The sequence below is a fragment of the Boleophthalmus pectinirostris genome, unplaced genomic scaffold (assembly GCF_026225935.1).
Source record: "Boleophthalmus pectinirostris isolate CB_2022bp ecotype Guang Dong unplaced genomic scaffold, ASM2622593v1 HiC_scaffold_19, whole genome shotgun sequence".
NCBI lineage: Eukaryota > Metazoa > Chordata > Actinopteri > Gobiiformes > Gobiidae > Boleophthalmus > Boleophthalmus pectinirostris.
In genome coordinates, this window is record NW_026571140.1 from 13,470,232 (window position 1) to 13,490,653 (window position 20,422).

Here is a 20,422-nt window from a genome sequence, read left to right on the forward strand (position 1 = left end):
GTCAGAACTTGGAAAAAGGGACCCCATGTGAAGAAATGGACTACATAGCCAGCTTACTTCCACTTGCTCTTCTCTGCTGATGTTTATTTAATTAGGGACTGCTTGGTTTTCCATTTCGTCAAACATTCCCATAAACAGCTTCCTGACAGTGAGTGAGCACGGACTCTGATACGGACACATAAATCATGAGACAATAATGTTATGATTCATGAAGACTCCATGTGCATAAAAGGTTCGCCATGCTTTGTGCTATATCCAGGGTAAATCTTGGCCCTGAGCAGTGAATGTAAGCGAAACAGATGTGTATATGATCAGTTAAACACAGCCTGGACTTAACAATTTATCATTTAATATATGACAGATGGAATGATATATTTTTGGGGGTCAATATTTACCACGGTTTTCTTTTTTCTTTCTTTTTTTGCGCTAATTGTGTATTTTTTGTTACGTGTCTGTTTTAAGATGAGATTTGAGTTGCAGAAGGTTGAATAAATAACTTCTAGGAGTCACTGTAGATACATACAAAGTACTTAAATGTGCATTGTGTAACTTTTCTGGTCGAGGGTCTGACAAACGCTTCTCTCCATGGTCTGGAATGTTTCCCAGTATGATATTAAACCTTTCTATCTTCATGAAGACCAAACGAGACCAAGTTACAGGTCAGGTTTTGAGCTTTAAAACCACCTGTAATTTAATAAATGTAAGGTTTAGCTGTTGTCACGCTGTGGAACATAACAAAGTGCACCTTTAAGTATTTGATTGTGCTGTTTATTTATTGCAGTTTGTGCCCGCGTAAACCGCCGTATGAATTTGTGATTGAATAGGTGAGCAGTTCCTTGAAGTAAAGCGCTTTGAGAGCCTCGAAGATGGAAAACTGCAATATAAAAATGTGACCACCACCAACACAAAGAACAATAAAACAAAGTGTTGCTCGCACTAAAAAAAAAAAAAAACTAAGCGAAATCCAGTACTTCATGCCCCCAGGTCAACGTTGACATAGTTGCAAACAGAAGGAGTATGGGCCCTATAAACCACACAATGCACTGGGAATTTCAAAACTGTTTATTTAAGATTTAAAGCCCCACTGTTCTGCTTTATTATACAGATATTACTTCATTTCTTGCACCACAGCCAACAAATCCATCCAAATATAGAATATGCTCAAACCAGGTGCCGGTTTTGCAGTATAGAAATGTCTATGACTTCACAAGCAAGCAAGATCCACAAATGTTTAAGCTGGCCATTTAAAATACTAAAAGTCCCAGTATATAGCTTATCTAACCATAACTCAGCATCATTTACCTGACCGGATTCTGTTCAAATCCAGAAAGGACTAGAACCAAACAATACAGGGTGAAAATCCTCTGGCCAAACTTGAGACACTCCAACCACAGCCACTAATTTGTCTCAAGTGTCTCTCAAATGCAGAAGACATCTCACCAAAATTCTCATAACATTCGGAACAAAATATATAACTTCTTTTTAGGAGCACTCTCAGATAATGTATGTGTAAAAGAACAATGGTATGTTCTTCGTATTCCTTTGATGATTGCACAAAAATGATGATATCTGTTAACTGGAGGAAACGCTCCCCTTCGACAAGGATAGAATGGACACAGACACTAAAACAAGTCTATATCAAGGAACAGTTGACAGCCAAACTTCAGATGAAAATGGACTTATTCTTAGAACGATGGACACTGGTGACTATGTACCTGAATAATAACTAACATAATAACCCCTTGTCAAGGATTGTTCTAAATGTTTATTTGCACTGCTGATCTGAAAAACTTCTTTTACTTGAAATAAGACAGAATATGACTCCAGATCCATTCGTCTGGCTAGTCAGTTAACAGAATTATACTGTCAAGCTCCATATCATTTGAAGAGAATACATGCATTGTCATATAAAAACCAACACAAACTTTGCACTTGCATTGTCCTAAAACTACAACTTTGACCCTCAGCTACTATTATGAAATCAATTCATAAAAGGTCAAAACATTTTCTTTACAAACCAAACCTATATTATCAATACTACAACTCCACTACTGCATTGGTCTAAATACTGTATGCAAGCTGCTGACCGTGAACGTGACCCTAGCATTTCACCACATTAACCCTAGGTGACCTGTACGCTACAGTGAATAAGTGAATAATGCACTAAAGTTCACCGACACTGCCCCCAGGGATCACATTGGCCATCGTCTGCTCTCTCACTTCCTGAACACAAACCCAGACTGCTCCACTTTTAAGGGCAAATACTAGACATTACAGTATCAATAATGCAGGGCTGGAGTTACATTGTCAGCATGATGATGTAGAAATTGTTTTGAAGATACGTAAAATTAGAGTAAGTTGATCACAATGATGCAGAGAGATGGGTAAAGAAACTAGCTGTACAATAAAAATGGTATTGCAGTATTGCATTCATTATTCATTATAAGTGAATATTTTTGCACTCGTGTGAATCATTTTATAATTCATCCACAGCATTCTACATTAGGGCTGTGTAATTGCATTTAATCACAATTATTATAGTCAGTGATTACAACAATAACAACACTGAAGTGTTCTATCTGTGTGCATGTGTTTCCATCAGAAAAAAAGTTGTCCATGTGTTGGAGCTTTCTACATAACAGCTCTATTTTGGGATGCAAAACATATCCCAATTGAATAAATAGCAATTTCCATTGGCACAATCATTAAATCAGCAAAGAACAAAATGTCTTTTTATTTAAAAGCACTATAAAATGCAAAAATGATGCAAAACAAAATCGCCGTTTTGAATACTTTCATTTTATCTGTTTTTTTTTAACACTGACTTTTAATTACTTATATATTTTCATCATTTCTGATGACTTGCCAAAAATATAACTGTAATTTAAATATTCCAATGAATTAGATGCATTCATTTTGCCAATGATATTTGTTCTCTAATCCATCTTGATATTTTATTTCTAATTCTTAATATTGTAATTATACATGTAACTAAATGTTAAAGAGAAGCTTTAGCAGAGTGAGTGCAGGGTGCTGGGCTGACAGAATCTCTGGGTGGAGCGTACACAGAGGAGCAGCAGAGGAAGGGACAACCTGCAGACAGGGTCAAGGGTCACAGCGAGGCAGAGAAGGAGGAAAAGGAAAGAAAAGTGCCATTTTCAACACTTTCCTCTGCTGACAAGAGCACCAGTCCGGATTTGAATGAAGCTTGGTTCACTTTTCCTTATTATACAAAAGTTATTTGAACATAAACATATTTGGGGAAATAAATGCAAATTAATTAATACTGTTATTGCCAAATTGAACAGTTAGCCAGCAATACTAAACTTGATATTTTTTTATGACACCACACCTATGCATAGCAAATGTCGTCATTATTATGGATGTTATGGTAATAGTAAGTAGCAATTATATAACAATAGATAAAAGTGAAAACCAGGAAGGGGATAGGGTTTTTAAGTTTTCATAAAGCCCATTAAAAACTAACTTAATCCAGTGATTCCATCTCATATTCCTCATGATGTCATGTACCAGCTTTGAGAACAATGGAGTTAGCCCACAGCAAAGCCGAGTTATTCATTTATGTTTAGTGGTCCTGAATTACAAACTTAAGTGCAAGAGCAATAAGCGACCCGCATCACAGCTTTAGTCCATAATAAACAGTAATCTAGTCTGTACAGTCTATACAGGGAGAATGGGCTCTTATGTGTGGAGACAGAGCAGTGGTACCTCCCTCACATCCATGTGCACAGCCTGTTGTGCAGTAGTGCTGTGTCATAGGTGCTCATGTTGCTATGCAACCATGAATGGATGATGTTCATGCCTGTTGTCATGTTGAAACCAGGCAGACTTTAGCTGAATATTAACTTATTTTGAACTACATATTAGACAATCACTCCATAATTGTGGGCTTTAATGAATCCTTGAATAACTGATACCTGCACTCATATTCTTGTAAAACATTGGGTCACCGTCAGAGTCTTCATTGATCAGAACGTAGAGCGTAACCAAAGGGGAATAAATAATAAAGTGTTTTATGAATCCACTGAACAGTGTACATTGTAGCTGTGGCATAAATGCCGTGGCTGCATCCTGTATGGGCGGGTACTGGTCACCAGAGAGTGAGGGCGACTGACAGGAGTTCCCAGGACAAAAAGCTCCTTAACTCCTCTGACTGACCGACAGACCACTGCTCCGGTGCAACCCACGCCGATGCTGGGTGTGTGACGGCTGTGCGCCTTCTCACGCCTTCATGTGCTGCTCCAGATCAGCCTGACAATAAATCAATGACGCGGCACTCTCATGGAGACGCACCGCGTCTCTGTGCACAGCAGAGGTGTAAAGCAGGGCTCAGTGTGCACTAGTCATGTCTACACAGCGGCGGACACGCAGGCTTTGTCCAACACAACGGAGCGCTGAATGATGGCGACAATGATCATGACGACGACATGTAGCATCTCAATCAGTCTTCCCTTCACCCGCAGGGCCAGGCCATTTAACGGAATGTCCGCCGCCTTTAAACGCAGTTCAGCTCTGTTACAATGGGCACAGGGAGGCAGCGGCTCTCAATGAGTCACCTCACAGCCCTATGATGTGCCTCATGTTCGCCTGGCTACTCACCTGGTTCACTGGGACTCTAACATAGTGGTTTTGGATATTTAGGCTAATAAGAATAGCAAACTGCATCAGCCCATGCGTTTAAGTCCCAGTCTACATGTAGCCTACAAATCCGTAAAGCACCATCTCTCTAATGAACGTGAGTATGATTCGCACCAGATACACGGGAAATTGGACACATAGAAGCCCATGTTAATTGTGCAGAGAAAAGGGGAAGGTGTATCACATAAGAGCACCGGGCCGCCGCATTACTGTGCCGTGACTATTTACACAGTGAACTGAACATACAAGCATGCATACACAGCCTCTGCTTTTGCAGGACAACAGACTGCAACATTAAGGGGACATTTGACCTAACCTAGTGGCGTGTACCTGGTGGTGCATGATCGATTTGACAGTCGCGTTTATTTACCTTCATGTCGTTGACAATCGCCTGGAACAGACCCCCAAGGGCCCCGCATTCCTTCTCCACGGTCTCCATGTTCGCCAAATCCACCATTCTCTGCTATTTAGAGGCGCGCTGAGTGCGCGCACCCAACACCCAGAAGAAATAAATGCAAAACGTATTTCCAAAAAGCCTCGCTCCTCGATCCTTGTCTTGGCCCGACAGGAATGAAAGGATGCGGCGAGCGGAGAGGAAAGTGTGACGGAGAGATGCCGAGAGAGAGGGCTGCCGCTGCAGTGTGGGACAGGGGGAGATGGGCTGCGAGTCTCTGGGTCAGTCAGGCGGAGCAGAGACGTGCAGATGGTACCGGTTCGACCACGCTCATCTTGGCGCAGCTAGCGGTACGCGGAGTCACCGCTATGTGAACGCAGCGCAGGAGAAGGATCTCAGTGCGCGTGTGTATGTGCCAGGGTCCGTGCCTGTGCGCTCGCATGTGCACAGGGCTATAGGCACGCTGTGATTGGCGCAGAGGCGGTGGGCTCAGCGGTGCAGGGAGAGCAGCCAGTAATACGATCCATGCAAGTGAGTCAAAAAGGAGGCTGGGCAACCGCGGAGCCGCTGTCACATGGCCGTAAGCACGGTCCGAGTGGCACAGTCATGTATGCACATACGCTATATGGACCACCAGCAAAACCTGCAGGGGATGAAGTGTTAAGTGGGTTTACAAACCACACCAGTGTCTAGCACGGATGCAGTACGCTCCATGGGCTTTTACCTTCACATGACGCTCTGATCCCACAAACGCCAATCATATTCGCTTTTGTTTTTCTATGAAACATTACAGATTAAATATTTTATTCAGGCCTATGACAAAAAGTGTTTTTAATCAAATATGATTATGAAGGGCATCATGTTTACATGTTATGTGCATTCAGTCAGAAACTTAACCCTGTAAGTAGCCTAAATGATGAGTCAAAGATCAAAGGTCAGAGAGTCTTGGATATTCTTGTGGTCACAGATGGAGTTAAGTTCTGGGAAATAAGACAGCTGAGGGCAGAACTCGTATAGATTTTTATTACCTTAGAGCTTGTGACAGAGAACTGTAGGCTACATGTCATAAGCTACGTGTCTCATTTAGGACAGAAACAGAAAAGGAAATAATAAAAACAATATTCTCCAATAATCGGGATATTTTCGATAAGATTTTTTTTTTTTTAATTTGCACCTTTAAATTCACAAAACTCAGTCTAGCAGTTTTACAAGGTCTCTTCTTCCAATATCCTGTTATGTGATCCAAGCTTGTCGCAAATGCATTGACTCTGCCATGTCTTCCACCCAAGCCTATTCACAATGCGTTAACCACAGTGTTCTATTATAAGCAAAAATGTTCTCTTTCCACTTTAAGTGAGCTTCTTGCTGGGCCGTCTGGCAGCTCTGTAGGTACAGAACTATAAATGTATGAATGCCACCTGCACTCCCCATGTGTTCCTGTTTATTTGAGTCGACTGCTCTTCTCATATGACCTTGAAAAGAGGAAAGCCATGTTAGATATCATATAACCTATTGCATTCTAGTCCTAACCCTATATCCTTCCTGTGTGTTAAATTTACACTTTGTCTGATCAATATCAAACCAACAAAACGGCCAAGAACAGGTTAAAGGTTCTATATTACACAAAACTGAGTCTCCTGTGGTTTAAGCCATGTTATAATGTTACCTCCTCATAAATATACCAGGAGTTGCGTTTCGTTTAATTCACACATCTCTTCATTATTAGTCTGTCTACATCTCCAAAGCTGAAAATGCTATGTTCCACCTTGTGATGTCATGTAGAGGTTCTTTACAGTGCAGTAAGTATGGGCAGTTCCCAGGCTGAAATGGAGTTTAAAACCCCAGTGGAGCCATTCCTGTATTGCCACATGACATAACAAGGTGGAACACAGTGTTTTCTGTTTGAGAGAAGAACTCAGTCTAAATATGCAGGATTTGTGTGTTGAAACATGTATGAAACAAAACACAGTTTCAGGTATGTCTGTCATGAGGAAACATTATAACATAGATCAGAAAACGGTGAAATACGGCCCTTTGAGACATCGGTAAATTCTCTTTTTCCCACAGGGCTCTTGCTGAAAATGATCCTGTTGATGGTAAACATGGTTCAAACGGGTGGTGAAAACAGGCTTGTATTAACAGCTGTGAATGGGAGAGTGACAGATTCCAGACAGGTGAAATCCATTGGACAAGGCGTTGTGATGCATTCCGAGCACTGACGCTGGCCAAGTTGAAAGGTGCCATTCACATGGTTTAGTATGTTTGGATGAGAGTGATCTGCTTCTGTGGTCTGCTGAAAGGAAAATATTTGCTTGGTAATAAATGAGTCATAATTAGGGCAGAGAGGAATTAGAGTTTATTAAAACATGTGGGTGTTTATACTTCCAGTGCTAGTGTTTTTTTTTTAGCTTTCTACCATGTTATAATATAGCCTGATGCCTTGGCCGGTTTTACTTCGTTTCACTTCGTACAAACCGTCTGACCTCGCAGCCTTAGATTTCGATTGCTCGATGGTAGGTGGGTACTTTTTATCATTTAACCAATCGCTGCTATTTGGTCGTGACCTATGTAGTGCACTGCTAACGGGACTAACTGGTATATTAAACTTTTCCCAAATCCCGTAGGAAGAAGGGCAATAACGTCTTTCCCCTTGATGAAATTCACCAGACATTCTCTTTCTTCCGGCTTTAAATCCTCGATCTCGGGAATCATTGACGACACTGAATATATCACTCTTCGCTGATTGGCTGGTGCCCGAACTTGCACTTCTCGAGTTTTTGCGAACTGTCTATTGTATTTTGATTCCTGACCTAATCGCTGGAGAGAAATGAAACTGAGCGGAGGCACTAGGCGGCGCCAGCCTGGCTAGTTATAATGTTGTTCCCTCATCAAAAATAAGCCTGAAAAGTAATTCATATTTGAGTAATTTAGCGATCTCTCTCAAACCCTATTCAAACCCTCCTTACAGTTAGCTTTAAGACTGTCCAATGCTCAGCCCAGAAGTCTACATCACCCTTGCTTCCACACAACAATTATCCATAAGTACACAAAAACATGATACAAAACTTTACACAACTTGACAAACTGAAGAAAAAAAAGATACAATGTGCAGTAGTTTCATAACGGAATGCACACTGATTGTGTTGTGACAGAGCTCTGAAAGGGGAGTGACTTATCATAGGGAGCAAAAGGGGGAGTACTCAGAGAGACTCTGATAAAAAGTAACATGGTGATCTAAATGTCTTGTGTTAGCAGTTTATACCCACAGAAGTAAATGACCCGAAAGAAAATGACCCAAAAGATGACTTGCGAAAGATGAATTCTCACAATATTTATGAGTATACTAACTCAGGAGAATACATCTTACTGATGGTCCAGCTCAAGACTTGGCCTGGACCATCAGTGGTTTGGATCCAGACCAATCACAGAGCAGCATTGTGGTTTGAGTGGAAGCCAAAGGTGAAGCTCCTAAGCGAACCAAAACAAACATGGCAAAGCCGTCAGACATACTTAAGCCTATTTTAGCAGAGAAACTGACTATTTTGTTTTTCAAAATGGTGCAGAGGGCAGTGCTTTGTGCATTTATGGATGTGTAAGACGCCTGTGCTTGTCTCTCAACTGAATGTAACAAAAGTTTGATTTCTCGACTTATTCCACTGTTCTGTTACTTCAGCCAATCATCTTAATATATTTGTCATTATATTCTGTCTTTTCCAGAATCCTGATTCTCAACGCCTCAAAGTTCAGTTTCACCAGTCTATTTCATGGTCCCTCCTTCTCCAAAAACAATCTCCATATTCAGCAGGCGTATTCTGATAACCATGACATTCAAATTCCCTTTGCCCATACATCTTTGATACTTGCAGTGTTTTAGCCTTTTAAAATACTCATCACTGTTGCCAGATGCTTTCTAAATTATGTAAATATTAAATGAAAATGTGTACAAATTATAAAAAAAAAAAAAAACATGCATGAGATTAGAATGAATTAACTCCAATGACCACTTCAAAGAGTGTTTGAAAGTGATTTATAACAAAAGAAAATGCTTATAGTGTTGTGCATGAGAGAACAGAGAGCTTACACACAACATAACAGACCTAAGACTATTATTAAAGGTACCTTCAAGAAACAAACCCACCAGGAAACATCAGGTGGCCACATTCAGACTAATGTCACACCTCATTACCTAACCTCCTCCGGTGTGAAGACTCCTGAACTCCGGCACACATGAACATTTCACCCTTTATGAAACCATAGTCTAACAAGCAGATTCAGAAATGTAACAAACTGGACAACAAAAAAAGGCATAGGCACAATTTTAAAGGGCCAGTATTATGCCGTTTTCTGATTTATGTTATAATGTGTCTTCATCACAAACATACGTGGAGTTGCATTTTGTTTCATTCACCCAAACCTTGCATATTTAGGCTGACTTCTTCTCTCAGATCTTGTGATTTGGATGATTTGATCAGCCTTTGGAGATGTAGACAGACTAACAATAAAGGGTTATTCAAACATCTGAGAATGAAACACAAACTCCAGAATCCATGTATCATTTGTAAATTCGTTTTTCAATATAAAACCAAAATAAAACTATTTTCTTCATTATTTGTCTCCAAAACCAAAATGAAAAAAACAGATAATGATTTGTTGCTTTTTTTTGTTTTTGATTTTGCGTTTAAATGAATAATGCAAAAAACGGATAATGGCAGTTTCCTGTTTCCGTGACTTCCATGAATGCAATGCCGGACTTTGCGTCGCATACGGACAAAACCAGGTCCGGGACTGAGACCAGGACTTAGACCGGGACTGAGACCAGGAGTGAGACCAGGAACAGGACCAGGACTGAGACCGGGACCAGACTGGGGCTGAGACCACGACTGAGACCAGGACTGAGACTGGGACCAGACCAGGACTGAAAATGGTTTAGTATTGGTTTAGTCCTTTTTTAGTCCTGATTCAGTCTGTATGCGGCGCAAAAGTCCGTCATCGCAGTCACGGAACTCACGGAAACGGCCGTTATCCATTTTTCCCATTCTTCGTTTAAACACAAAATCGAAAACTGAAAAAACGAAGTTATCCGCTTTTTCATTTTGGTTTTGGAGACAAATAATGAAGAAAACTGTTGTTTTTTCGTTTTCTTATTTTTGGTTTTATATTGAAAAACGAATTAACGAATAACACACGGAATTCTCCAGGTATGAACACCTTGTCATGTCATGTGGTAATAAAGGAAGTGCTCTACAATGGTTTTTAAACTCCATATATGTAAATACTTGAAAAATTCTCAAAAAATAGCATTTTTTTTTACATTCATCTACAGATATATCCATTTTTAGACCAGTTCAAACTAGGATGGCACAAAGATAATGCTATCAAGATAAAAAATGCATTGTTATCGGTATCATCTTAATTTCCCGTTACTTGTTATATAGTATTACTTGGCATCGGATCAAAACAGCAATCACTGGTATCTCCCAACCGCATTATAAAGTGTTACCTAAAATTTCAGTTGCAATATTGGCTTTATTGTGGTTTAAAAAGACGCTGCGGATTAGGTGAATCATGCAGTCATTTTTAGATGGCCTAAAAAGACACAAAGGAATGACTCAGATTGACAATGACTTTTATATAATGGAGCTGTGGTTTCATGCAGAGAGTGTAGGAAGCTTTGTGGTTATGATGAATATTATAAGGGGCCATGTAGTGTCAGATCAGCCCACCAATGTTTATGTGGCCATTTACTGCATTGCATCAAACAGTACAATGGAATAAAAGCTACTTACATGATGCAATGGTAACGCATAAAGGGTTTGTGTTTTCAAAGAGATTACATGAAAAAAAGTACATGGTCTTGTATATCAGAGAGAGAATGTCTGTACTGAATTGCTTACTGATACTTTGTGGCTAATGTCATCAAAATTCCCTGGTTGTGTGACGCTAACTGGAGATTCTGCTCTGTCTGAGGCTTGTTAGACTTTATTCTGAGCTTTATTTTAACACAATTTGACCAGAAAGCAGTGACTTAGTTGGCACCGCAAAAGGTGAAATGATTTGTGCATTTAAAACAAGTCTCCCACACGTAAAATTACTGTCACAAGCAAGTTAGTCACCCTCACCTTTTTTCTTCTAAATCAAACTCTGACACTGGACCATAAAAGCTTTCATTGATCACAGGCTCCTGAAAATGTGTTGTTTAAATCCATTTTGGCAGTTGTGTGCATTTTGTCACCATAGATACTGTTGAAAATTCTGCCAGTAGAGATACATGTAGGACACCCAGACATGATATCACCGCAAAGTATCAATATCGAGGAGTTGAGGGTCATGAGGAACAACCTGGAAAATGGTCAGATATGTAATGAAAATATAAGTATACTCATTTCCAACAGATGAGGATTCAAACAAGAACATTACACATACACCTACAAAAATCAAGTAGTCCAAGAAATTAGTAATAGTAGTAAATTAGCAAATTAGTAAGAAAATATACATGACCGGTCAAAAGTTTTAGAATATCCAATTTTTTTCATTTATTTATTGCAATTCAAGTCGTGCAAGTCCAATGAAGAGCTTGAAATGGTACAAAGGTAAGAACTGAACAGCCAAAAGTTAAAAATAAGATAAAAGTTAACAAAACACAAGTCCAAGCTCTGCTAAAACTACTGCAGGAAAAAAGAACAAGATGGTAAGCTTGAAAAGATTTGAAGATTTGATTTCTATTGTAAAAAAGAATGCCACGAGTGTGTTCAGCTGTTATATCTGCCAAAGGTGGTTACTTCCATGAATCAAAAGTTTGGAATATGTTTTGGTCAACAGTAAACAGTAAAAAACTGGAAAAAGTGTGGTGTTCTAAAATTTTGATAAAAAATTTAGAAAAACTAAATCATATCTAAAGGGGTATTGCAAGAAAAACAATGTATGTTTACAGCTTGTATTAAAATGTGCACCATTGTAACCACAAGCAGGCATTTTTAAAGGCATTGTCTTTCTTTTAAATTGGATGTCATTCCTTACTTAACCACTCCAATTTGGCACACATAAGCTAAATCACTGACTATACATTATGCTTAAATACTTGTTTTCCTAACCATGCAGCTGTATTTTCCTACTTTTGCATAAGGTTTGGTGTCCTGACCAACAACAAGCAATTCTCTCTATCTCATTAAACATAAATGCTTTGCCAATATTAGTCCACTTTGTTTCACTTTTTCCCTATTGAGGTAGTTATTTGTTTCAAGCTGTTTCTCTCCAGACGTAATAATTACAAACACTACTTCTTTCTTTGCAGTACTTTTGAGACTTGACTAACCAAGTGGACAAGTCCAAATGTTTATAAAATAATTGTTTCATTATAGTAGTTCTAGGTGCACAATCTTGTTCATCTTCTCTATAAAGATTTAAATTTTTTTTATTTTATAAGCATGACATATTGACATATTTGTGTCCCCAGATACAAGGTAGATATGTTCAAATATAGCTTTTACTAACAACAACTGTAATGCTCATTTGTGCTTGTTGTCTTGTTGTTCATGTTATAATCTGGTGCTTCAGTTCTCAAGTGGATTATCCAATCAGAAAACAGAATAAGCCTCACATAAGTTTCTCTAGAGGATTTCTCTGATCTGAATGGTCACTACCTAAACCCCAGCACCTAGAGCCAGTCATTATTCAGTGTTAGTGCAGCCTGTGCAGCTCAGTGAGTGAATTCATATCCATAAAGTGAATGAGAAAAACGCTTATGCCTACTTTATATGCAAGTACCTTTTTAACACTGCTGGTTACACTTCCTTTAAAATTGTTGTTGATATTGCACTCTGAACATTCTTAAAGTCATTGGGTGAGTTCAAAGTTCAGAGTCACAAGGTCCGGGCCTCTACAATCTGACGACTAAGCATTTGTGTAGAGAAGCAGCAGAACAGAAAGCAGATGTGAGCTGACATGTCTTCTCCTAAATGTGACTGTGGAGTTATCCTGATGTACTCTGAAGAGTGGGGTCATCAGAGCTGAGAAGAGTCCCATGAGAACTGTTCTTTTGATGGAGGAACTGCAATCAATTGTTACACAATTAAGTTGTGCTTTAGCTGTTACACTGCACATTATAGCTGATAACAATGGCATTACTTACAGCTCTATGTGTTTGAGCAATAGATATATTGTATAAAAGCAGCTGTTGAGGAAAATAAATCCACTGTCTATTGTCTGCATAATTATAAAGCATTTTACTGTCCAAGAAGCAGTTAACATGCTGTTGTTGGCATTGTCGTAACACCTAAATAAATGCATTTGTCTTACATAGAGCTTTTACTCCACTCTGGTCTTTCAACGTTCGTGAAATGCACTTATAAACTCATCGCGGTGCACGGAAAACATAAGGTAAGTGAGGAATCAGTTTGGACCACTGCAAATTAGCTAGTTATGTGTTTATTTTCTTAAAGCATTATGAACACACAACAAATCAAACAATATGCAGTATGTAGCTACTGTTACCTCATCACTCATAACCTGAGATGACCTACATCTACGAATCCTACCATTCTGATGTGTAAGTGCACATTAGAACGGTATTAGTGTGCAGCTGAAGCAGTGCACCCCTTCTTCTACAGTCTCCCATTGCCACCAAAAGCCATACATCACTACTGCACCTAATTCTGCTTAATCCTCCATCAATGTCACAAGCATTATCTCATTCCTACTTGTGCTGAGTAAGTCCCATTCCGCATTAGACAAGAGCAAATATTTCACGCTTGACAGTTGGTGGGTGTCTTAAAAGGAAACCAATAGACCCAAATTGTCAGCACACCTCTCCTTCCCCTGTACGGCAGAGGAAAATGTAGGTCTTTGCTTTGCCTACAGCCATCAGCAACAATCAGTTCTGCCCCAGTTACTGACGCGGCTCACCCGCCGAACACAGCGCTTACGTCACTATGGAGACAAGATCCAAAAACTGAGGAGGTGTCGGGGTGTAAAGACAAGGTGGTAACATTTTGATTCATAGTAATAATCCGTTAGGGTCTTGGTATGGTGGTGGCGCAGTAAGTAATGGTCCACTGGTAAACTAGAGGTGGGGGACATCTTAAAAAAGTAAACTGTGGTGATATCAAAAGCTTAGCTGGGTTGGACTGGTTAGTACTTGGATGGGAGACCACTGGGAATACCGGGTGCCAAAAAAACTAAAAAAGTCTATGTGAATGGTTAAAATAATGTTAATTTGGAACAGAAACTTAATCTGCATATGTTTGAATTTGGATATTTTTGTTCAGGTTGTTTTGTTAAGTTCCATGACCAATGTACAGAAGCAACCACATCATTTCTGAAACTATGTCATGAACAGGGGTGGGTTAATACACGTTTTTCTTCTTCCCACTCCTTTTCGAGAGATGTGCTTTTCTGTTGTTTACAATGTGTATAGTATATATGATTATTCTTTCTCTCTTGGCACAAACTCGAAATAAAAACGAAATCAATCCATCAATCAAAGATCCTATATTAATCTAATTGACTTTTGTGAGCTTTTAGCTATGTTATAATGTTGTTACCTCCTCAAAAACGTACCTGGAGTTGTCTGCCATTTCATTCACAGATGTTTGAGTAACCCTTTATTATTAGTCTGTCTATATCTCCAAAGGCAGAAATCACCCAAATGATTCTATTGAAGGTGTATAAAAACACTTCCTGTATTACCACATGACATCACAAGTTGGATAGATACTAAACGTCTTTATCAAAGCACAATTTCGTCTAATATGGGAAACTAAGCTGTGTTGGGCCAGGTTAGCACTTGGATGGGAGACCTCTGGAAAAAAAAAAAGCAGGTCACAGAAGCAGTAGCTCTAGTCTAGTGCAATCTCTCCTGAACTAAACCGTTAACTTGAAAACTACCACATCGTGACATCACAAAGAGAAACAGAGCATTTTGTACACACAATAATAACGCAGGGTTACTCAAACATGTGTGAATGAAATAAAACACAACTCCAGGTATGTTTTTGATGAGGTAGCAGTATTATAACGTGTCTTAAAACTCACAAGAGTCACTTTCGCGTAATATGGGACCTTCAATAGCCTTAAGAATCACAACCAATTATTAAAGCATTACTGGCTACACGCAAGGCTAGCTCTCTGGGGGGTGCAACAACAATTAACAAGAGAGAAATTATAGTTCGTGTTTCCAGGTCACAGCTTGAGCAGGGTCAAAATTGCATAATATATTAAATTTTTTTGGCAGGGCTGATTTAAATGCTAAAATCCACCTATTTTTTAATCACATGGTTCATTATGCTTCATTAAGGATGCTTCATTTCACTCTTTCTGCATGAGCTTTATTAACACACTGTTGGTATTTGGTATTTTATTAATAATAGACGGACTTAAAGGTACATTATGTAACTTTTTTGATGGATTGTCTGTCACCTGTTTGTCTCCATGGGGATGTTATGCCTGTACCCAATTTCAGGGGCCTGTAACTGATTTTAGTTCCATGTATTTGAGTAAAATTAGCCTTGCCCCAAGTGCAGATATATTGCATAAGCAGCTCTCTCTGCAAGTAACAGCAAGAAGTGTGCAGTTAGGATCCTAGTTGTTGTTAGAATTATGTTGTCAATGATGTGATCTGATGGCCTCAGAAAATTGCAAAAAGCACTTGTAAAATCATTAAAGAAAACTACAAACCATTTAAAACTAACCATTTCTGTTTTTCAAGTTTTTAAGATGGTAAAAATCATACACAGCATCTTTAACATTAACACATGAATTTAAATGTGCAGTATGTAACTTCTGGTGTGCCATCTGTCTCCATGGGCACGTAATTTTAAGCACCACTTTTGACTGACAGTAAGTAAATGTCTCTCAAACTGGTGTGCTTTTGCTGCCAGTCCTGAATATTGGTGTTCTATAAATAAGCATGACTCACCAGGATGTCCATCTGGGCTGTGTTGTGTGGGTCCCAGGAGAGGCTTGTGTCATTTGCCAGTGGATTCTGTCAGCAGTAGTCTCAGGCATTCAAAACAACACCACTGTCACTATGAACGTAAAATGCTTAACCAATCTTTAACCAAACTATGCTGATTATAATGATGGATTATAAAAAACAAGAGATAAGGCGAGTGCTACAATGGGGCTCTAGTGAGTCAGATAGAAGGATATAGGGCACAGGTGCTCTTCAAGGATGATGCCACATATCATGAAAGAACAGAGAATGAAAGAAAGAGATTTAGCTTAGCACCTACCAATGTAAAAATAATAATAGTAATAATAATAATAATAAAAAGTTGAATGGTAGTGGAGCTCAAAAGAATCCAAGGCACTCATGTGCAGAGTAGAGTGCCTTCATCGGGAATAAAATTATGTTAAAAATGGGTGCTCCTACTGTAATGTATTTATTGTGATTGATTCTGTACATTTTAGGTAAATTAATTAGACCCGAGCCCCGACAGGGCGTAGGGCCTATTGCTTCCGCTAAGCGGAGCGAATGGGGAGCGAATTGCGGGCGTGGTGTTCGTGGGCATGGTGTTCACGGGCGCGGCGTTCGCGGGCGCGGCGGGCGAGGGCCGTTCGACGCCGCTTGCGGCTTTAATTTATTATTATTCTGCCTATGTCCGTTCATTCCATGACATAATCACAAAGCAAGAACCACTTTTTAAAACTACATATTGATTTCCATCTATTGCAATCACTATATGGTACAATGACTGCAACCACTCGTGCAGCTCCTCACTGAAGTCCAATGCCATACTTAGTCCAGTCCCAATAACGCAATAACATATTCATGGATACATGAGAAAAAACTGCTTATAATCCACCTTTATTTCTTTATTTGCACTATGCATTGCTGTTTTTGCATTGCCAGTGTGCTGTTGATGCAGTTTGAATTGAATTAGTCCCAAGTAGGGATGTAACAATAACCGAAATATTGTGATATTTTTTCGTCATAGTTCTCACAATAATGTTGTGGACCATCACAATATATCGAATTACAAGTATCTTCATTTAATTAAGAGTTATGGTGCAGCAATAGCTAAAAAAAAAAAAAAACAGAGGGAACTACATAGACCATGATTCTTTGCTCCATTTCAGTGCAGACTACATGAAGAAATTACAGTTCTAAGCACTTTTAAATCTTAGTTCTTTGGATTAAGTCTTTTCAAGGCATTTTAAGAGGAAAAAGTTGCATATTAACAGTTTTAGCTGTTTAGCCTCCACAAAATATCACAATAAATATCATACCCTGACATATATATATATATATATATATCATGAAAATATTGTACCGAGAGTTCATACCGTGGCGATATTGTATCGTGAGACTTGGGATATCATTACACCCCTGGTCCCAAGTCCATCTCATTCTAGATTTTAGCAAACCAAAAACTGCTATTGCTGCACACTTAAAGGACTTAACACGTAAATCACTGAACTGAGATAAATCACTGAGTTAACCAAATATAATCCCGTTTGCACCAGATTTGGTTGAGTGCAATGTTCTTATGTGTAATCAGTGTTAACCAGAGGGGGGAGGGGGGAGGATAACAGGGGGAGCACATACACAGGATCTGCTCTCATTAATTTTTCACTTTAATTTAGAGTGAATTATTAAAGACGTATGTTGCACAGTGTCTCTAATACAGCCCAGACCTCTGTAGTCATCAGACATTCAGAAGCCCAACAAAGACCCCTGCACATACATGGCAAAAACACAATGTCTTGCTGAATGATTTTCAATTTGGAATATAAACGCAAATTTCAATATATCTGACCTTTTCTTAAAGCAATTATGATTTTTTTTTTAAATGTATGTTTCTAATATCACAAAAAATAGGTTGGTGGATTTTTTAAATATTTCTGACTGTTTGGCTGTTTTATTTTATTTTTTAGAGAAATAAATATTGGTGTCATTTAAAACATTTGGACATGGACAGACAATGTTTGGGAGAAACTTACAAAATGCATTGAAACCAATCACAACTATCCAAAAATGGCTAAATGTATCAAATCTCATCTAAACAACTTTATTTGATTTTCTGAATTCAAGTCATTTTAACTCATGTAGCGAACGTTTTTGCAGAGCACACAGAATAGAACATATCATTTTGGTTTACATGGATTCAGAATTTGTGCTCAGATTTAGTTATGCATGCAGAGATATGTGACATCTCAGGGGATGTGATTAGAGCAGAATGTGTCAGTCACCCTGCCCCCTCACACCGCACAAGTACCTCTGCCACCTCTGTCTATATTGATCATGCAAATATTATTTTCAACCCTGCATTATTTCCTTTTTAGTTCATAAAATGGAATGTCACAAAATGTGTAAAAATCCTAACAAAAAGTGCATAAGCAAAAGAAAATGACTTGAATGATGAATTAAAGCCCCAGCAGATAACTTTTTAGCCAAAAATAAACTAAAATAAATGGTTGTGTTTATTGCACTGAAAAATATGAAAAAAAAAAAAAAAAAACATGCATCCTTACTGTGTAAAGGCTTGCATCTCCACAAATCTCCACAAACCTTCACAAAAGAGCCTCCTCTGGCTTGTTTCTATAGAAATGTTGCTCCTTTGGCTGTAATATTCCACAGTGTGAGTTAAAACCTGTCTGTCTCCATGCAGAATGTTCCAAAGTATGGTTGTAACTTTCTATTTCCATGGAATCATGCAGGTGACATTCTACCATCAGAAATTTACTAACTGGGGCTTTACATGTGATTGAATTGTTTTTTTTTTTTTTTTTTTGTTTTTTTTTTTTTTTTGGATGAAATGTTTGGCAGGATTATGATAATTTATCTTGAAACAAATATTTTTGGTAAGTGTAATTTTCATATCCAATTGGACAATATGTATACTTTTAACTATGAAGCCTTATGAAGCAATGTATTAAAGTTTTAACTAGTTCATTTCAATTACTAAAGTCAGTTTAAGTTGACAATTAAAACAAACATTGAATTCTAAAGATATTTAATGTGTCAATTTACCTGTTCATGACTGTTGTGCTAAAACCATGTTTATAGGGGAGGTGATCTTATAAGACCGAAAACGTCTTCTCATTCTCTCCTGCACAGTCTTTTTTTGTTTTGTTTTGTTTCTACCTGTTTGAAATGTTTTTACTATACACTATATGCAAATAAAATCTAAATCTAAGTATTATATTTAGATTCATGCACATTAGTGGTCCTATATTTTATATATTTAAACAATAGTAATCTGTTGAGTTTAGTTGAGCTGTTTTAGATTAATACTGTGATACTAATGATCTAAATATGTCATGGTTTAATACTGAATACTATATCTCAAAAAGCATAAATGTCCTTTAATATTCCAAATGCAAGTTAAATTTCCTAATCTAAACTTTTAACAGTGTAAAAAAAAAGAGCAAGTGGCAAACAACGCAACAAACCTCATTCTTCTTTTCTTCTTGGATTGAAGGGATCTTATGAGGCCATGTCTGTGTCTTGTCCCAGATACGTCTCACTGTCTGGATGCAGCGTAGCCACAAGGCGTCACATCAAAGACTGCAGTAGAAACAGAACGTATGGAGTAGACAGAAAACGCAGGGGTGGAAGTCTGGAGAAAAACAAAAATAAACCTGAAGTTGGAGTTGCATGTACAGTGGCATGATTTAATTCTCCCAAAAAATAAATTTTGATTACATGTTTATTTAGTAGAGATATACTACACCTTATAACAATGCACTTTGTCTTACAATGTGTCTTCTGCATTTGACCCATCCTTTCAGCCACTGGAAACAGAACACAATCAACAGTCAAAAGGAAGGTAAGAAGAAAAGAGAAATGACGCCCTCATGTGGGCATGGAGTAAAGTGCATAACCAATACTAATGCATAATTGCTACTAACAATTCATAAAATATTCTAAATAATTTATAAAAAGTAGGAGTAAAAGCAGCGGCTAGTGCTCATACTATATGCTGATAGACCTAAAGTATTTCAGTTGTATTTTTAGCAGGCTGTAAGGCGTTAACTAAATAGGCCTAAACTTTATTTTGTTGAGCACAATACGTTTAATAATAAAATTTTGAGATATGTTTTGTGACCAGCAAAACGTTATTGGCAGGTTTTCTTTAAATGGCCCATATTACACTATTTTCTGATTTATGTTTCTCATCAAAAACATATCTGGAGATGTGTTTTGTTTCAATCACTCCCTGCATATTTGGGCTTTTTCTCTCAAACAGGAAACACTCTGGTCCACCTTGTGTAGGGTGACCAGACGTCCCTATTTACCTAGGACAGTCCCAGTTTCGAGCTCTGTGTCCCCTGTACCGACAGATCCAAAATCATTGATTTGTCCCAGTTTTATGCAAGAAATGTCCCAGGTGTCCCTATTTTTACCTCCGCCAAGGAGGTTATGTTTTT

The 20,422-nt window shown here is 38.4% G+C and overlaps 1 protein-coding gene across 1 annotated transcript in view; it reads right to left on the reverse strand.

The window, feature by feature from the left end:
• The window catches only part of mtss1lb (MTSS I-BAR domain containing 2b), a gene marked incomplete at its 5' end in the record, with an annotated part of 97,130 nt that extends 77,578 nt beyond the window's left edge, over nucleotides 1–19,552 (reverse strand). Inside the window, one exon of the mRNA XM_055154830.1 lies at nucleotides 19,445–19,552. Within this exon, the coding sequence (XP_055010805.1) occupies nucleotides 19,445–19,552 (108 nt within the window). The remainder of the gene's footprint in view (nucleotides 1–19,444) is intronic.
• Between the last annotated feature and the right edge of the window lie 870 nt (nucleotides 19,553–20,422).